The 4737-nt window shown below is 40.2% G+C and overlaps 1 protein-coding gene across 1 annotated transcript; it reads right to left on the bottom strand.

The window, feature by feature from the left end:
- Window positions 1-525: 525 nt before the first annotated feature.
- Window positions 526-4108, bottom strand: tbxtb (T-box transcription factor Tb). Its single transcript, XM_085243244.1, has 8 exons — window positions 3891-4108; window positions 3542-3806; window positions 3304-3438; window positions 2922-2983; window positions 2760-2821; window positions 2493-2669; window positions 2039-2171; window positions 526-1291 (listed from the first exon to the last, which is right to left on the bottom strand). The coding sequence occupies exons 1-8, from the start codon at window positions 4094-4096 to the stop codon at window positions 1021-1023; spliced, it is 1311 nt and encodes a 436-aa protein (XP_085099370.1). The 5' UTR covers window positions 4097-4108; the 3' UTR covers window positions 526-1020.
- Between the last annotated feature and the right edge of the window lie 629 nt (window positions 4109-4737).

Raw genomic sequence — 4737 nt, 5'->3', positions numbered from 1 at the left:
CGGCGGCAGTGTAGGGTTAATAATTTGTGCTTGTTGGTCATAAAGAAGAGTGAGCTATAATTCCTCCACAATGATGCGAGAGACTGACAAATTCACCCAGAACTTGACCCTACTTCAAGTTGTTGCTAAAGGTGCTTCTGCTAGCTATTGAAGCATGAGGTGGACTTATATTTTTTTACAGGACTGCAGAGAGTCCTGTGAAAACTTTTTCAAAGTGCAGACACAATTATGTGTAAAATTATTCTTCTTTGCTCATTGGAACAAGAAGCAGAAAGACATACTGCACATGCTGAAGTCAGTGTGAATAGTGTACACAAGTAAATAAAGTTAAATGATTTAAAATAAAATAGCTCAATCCTAATGAAATGTTTCAGCTTAAAAAAAATCAGTAAACCTTTTGTCCCTTATTTTTATTGTTGAATCAATATGACTAAATGATTAAAACCACACAGACAATGAAAGGACAATGGGAGAATGTAAAAGAGACGATATGAGAAACATGATCTTTAATGTCAGATTGCAGAATATTGACAATGGATTCCACTTTTCATTTAAAACCTTGAAAAACCCTCATTTAGCTATTTACAGTTTGCTGGATTCCTTTCTCATTTACAATATAAACAATGTATTAGCGATTTAACATTTTTCAACTGTACATCTTTGTTGCTTACTGCAGTGAATGTTATGCAAGTTATGCTTAATGTAAGCAAATTAACATTTTAAAATTCCTGCTTTTTTGAATAAATACTTTGAATGAATTCAAGCAAAAGTAAACCAAAAGAAAATCCCCCCCAGCTATTTCAGTAGTCCTCTGAAGGCTGAATTTAAGCCTTTGCTGCTTTTCATTAGCACCAGTTTAAATGTCTTAGAAACTGACCGAACATTATCAGTGATGTTTAAAGGACCAAATTGTGTTTTTGAGAACTAATTTCACCTTTCAAACCAACATCAGGTAAAGCACGAGGTCAACGTTTCATGGCGATCTCTCTCTTTTTCTCTCAGCTTGAAGAGAATTTTTCATCACAGGGACGGAGGCGTAACTGGGGTCCAGGCGGATGGCAGTCGGCCAAGTGGCGAGAGGTCATACTGAGCCGTATCATGCACTTCTGTGGCCGTGCTGTTGTCGTACATGGGAGAGCCAGAGGAGGGCACTGTTGCTGAATGAGACAGGGTGGGATAGTGGCTGCTGGACCCTCGAAGAAACTGGGAGCTCAGACAGTTGTTTATCCCCCCATTGTGGGACACCGGAGTGAGTGACGAGTTGCTCACAGACCACAGGCTGGTGTACTGACTGGACAGAGATGGACAGAAAACTTCTCATTCGTCTCTTCTTTGGATGTTTTAAAAGTGCTTCTCATTCAAATGTTCAGACATGGCATCGATAAAGTTTTTTTGTTTTTTTTTAAATGTGTTGTATTTGTTCAATGTGTTTTTTAGTTTAAATACATAAAGATCATTAAGTTTTTGCAAAGTGAAAAAGACAAAATGAAAAGCTAAATTTGAGAGAAATGAAGGAGAGCTATTCAACGTCTCTGATGATGCTACTTTTTGTATGGATTTTGTATCTAACGGTTGTTTGTGAGAACAAACAAACAATCTCAAGTCAGTGCCTCACACTCTTTAAAGCTTCAGTGTTAGAGTCAGTTTAAGTATTTTAACTTCTAATGACGTAATTCTTTTTGTACATGATCTATTTCAAAATGCATAAAAATGGACCTTTGCTACAAATAACTGATTTATAATCTAGTTTAGCTGAAATCTTTGCCTTATATATGTGTTTTTCCTTTCTCGCCAGTATTATTAATGCACTATTTGCATCTTGTATAATTATTTGTATGTTTAAATTATAATTTTGACCAAACGTGAACCAAACTCTTGTTCCTCCTAATGCTTTACTAATACTGGACTAAAAAAGATAATAATTGAGAGAAGATTTGTGATCTTGCACATCCAAGGACTGAATTTTCATTGTCTTTTGTGATTATCCTATCATTTCTGACTAGAGTCAGAAAAATAAGCAAAAGAAAACAGCACAAACCTAGAACTGGTACCAGAGGTGGAGTTATGGGCCATGGGAATCATGCTCGAGTGTGTTGGCATCTGAAGACTGGACCAGTTATCATGGCTTGAAAGCATCGACAGACAGGTTGAAGAGTTGTCTGAGAAACTGGCTGCAACACAAAGACATCTGTGTTCAGTGGTTTTGGATATATCTGTCAAAAGTCAAATTATATATCTTTATTATAAAGTTTATCACCTTTTGTTTTGTCTGTATGTTTCAGGACTAGTCCCCCTGACAGTGACAGGGGTGAATCTCATACATCCTTGTGCAAAGCCACGCTGTTTACAGCTCTTAGGCTCCGCTCGCACAAAAGCCAAAGGAATGCAAAACATTCCCAGCTCAGTAACGTTTGTTTGAGTTTCTTGTTAATAGTTGGGGAAGGAAGTGGTGTGATTCTATAAAAAGGTAACTGGTGGAGAGAGATACTCACTGGGTGAGTTGGTCCGATGGGTATACGGGCTGGAGTAAGGGGCAGAGCGGTGGGTCCTCAGAGTTGAGTAGCGCTCGCAACCATGGGATGGCGAGAGGGAGATTGGACTCCCAAACTGGCTGTGAGGACTGGCTGAAGGGCAGAGAGGAGCTGCCCCTGGAATAAACCAGCTACCCACTGTCTCCATGAGAGGAGAAAATAAAGGAAAAGATTAGCACCACTTGCTTATTACAATGAAAAAAGAAAGAAAAAAGAAGATATACTTACACTGAGAGTAACCAGATTGCTGGTTTTCACTGGCATCTTCTCGTATGTCTTTATTATCAGTCCTGTGAGAATGAAGACTGGTTTATTTCTACTAATTGTGTTGTTTGAGAAAACCCTTTCACACGCTTTAATGCAAAATTTAAACTTCACATGTATCCTTACCTCTCCTTTGCGTCTAGAAAGGCCTTGGCAAAAGGGTTGTACTTTATTTTCAGGGCAGTTATCTAAAATCCAAATATGAAAAAAAATGTATAAATAACGTGGATATGGTTTGTTAAAATTAAACAAACAAACGAGCAAAATCAAAACCCCAAATTAAAAAAACCCGAATAAACTAAATCGTGCGCAAAAGCTGTGCGTAAATTACGCACACATTAAACTTTATTTGTATTCTATTTCTGTTAACCATATTTCTTGCTAAACTCATTTTATTCTAAAACACACACACACACACACACACACACACACACACACACACACACACACACACACACACACACACACACACACACACACACACACACACAATCGGTGCATTGCCTACCTCTTCATTTTGGTACGCCGTTACTGCAATAAACTGTGTCTCTGGGAAAGAGTGGCTGGTGATCATCCTCCGTGGGCCTCCAACCCGAACTATATGAATGCGTGGCTCATACTTGTGCAAAGAATTTAACATGATCTGGAAAAACGACAACGCAGATGTAGCTATGTTGTGTCTCTGAAACGCATTTTCATTGTGTATTTCATTTTAAAAACACGGCACGAACTTGCCTTGCACTTACCTGACCTCCTCCGTTGAGCTTATTTGTGAGTTTGACTTTACTAAACGAGACGGGAGCCTTCATCCAGTGCGCGCCGAAGTTTGGGGAGTCTGGGTGGATGTACACACAGCTGGGAGTTTGAGGTTCGGGTTTTCCACCAGGCACCCACTCTCCGTTGACGTATTTCCACCTGTGGTTGTCTGCAGACGCGAAATCCAGCAAAAAGGAATACATGGCGTTCGGGTCCAGTCCAGACACGCTCACTTTCAGCACCGGAAACATGCGCCTTAAAAAAAAAAGTCACACATTTTAAAAAACGGAAGAAACTTAGAACTGTGTTTTACATCAGTCTATCCGTCCATGCGCTCACCTGCCATTCTTTGTAACTATCATTTCATTTGTGAGGTTTTTAAACTTTTGCCACAGCTCGCTCTCATCCAAGGACACTTTCAGCTCCCTCTCCGTGGGGTCACCCTTCTCGCTCCCGGCCTGCAGCTCACTCTCCACCGCACTGAGGAGGTGATCTACCCGGTACTGAACGGCCTTGCTCGGACACTCGCCAGCGCCTGTCGCCATTCTGTCCAGTACCTCCAGGGCTGAAACACGTAGCTTACTGAAGAACCTTAAAGCTGCTCCAGAATCTCTTTCGTCTCCTTGTGCAATTGGAAAAACAACTTCTGTCCGAGGAAGCTGAACGTCACTCACAGCTCCTGCATATAAAGGCTAAAGAGAAGCTCCAGCTGAGGATGGGTGTTTGGAGGAGAGGTGGTTGGCTCATCTCCTCTTTGATCTTCGCAGACTTGTTGCAGATTGGCTGAAAGCGGCCATATCATTGAGGCCCACAGGATGACAGCGTTTTGAATAAAGCAGTTTGACCTTCTTTATTACATCAACCTGTAAACATTGACACTTTGATCAAAGCCACACCTGCAGAAAGCAAATCGCTGAGCTGGCCTTCACAAGATCCACGCTGCAGTTTGAGTAATTCTTTCACTTTTATTGTAAACTGATGGCAGCCCGATTTTATGAGAATTATTTCTGAGCTACAGCTTGAAACCTTTTCAGTTCTGTGTTGTTGTTGGGTTTTTTTTTCAACATAAACAAATCAACAAAAAAGGAAGGAACAAAGATAAAAGTTCACAAATCCACATAAATTAAAAATTAATAACTCCAATTATTTTTGACTGAACTAGTCCAAGTTTCACAACTCTAAATCT

This window comes from Mchenga conophoros, linkage group LG13, assembly GCF_057382185.1.
Source record: "Mchenga conophoros isolate Kocher_MC1m ecotype Shallow Benthic linkage group LG13, M_conophoros_male_GT1.1, whole genome shotgun sequence".
Classification (NCBI taxonomy): Eukaryota; Metazoa; Chordata; class Actinopteri; order Cichliformes; family Cichlidae; genus Mchenga; species Mchenga conophoros.
The sequence above is the reverse complement of the archived record's forward strand: the minus strand, read 5'-3'. Positions and strand labels throughout refer to the sequence as shown.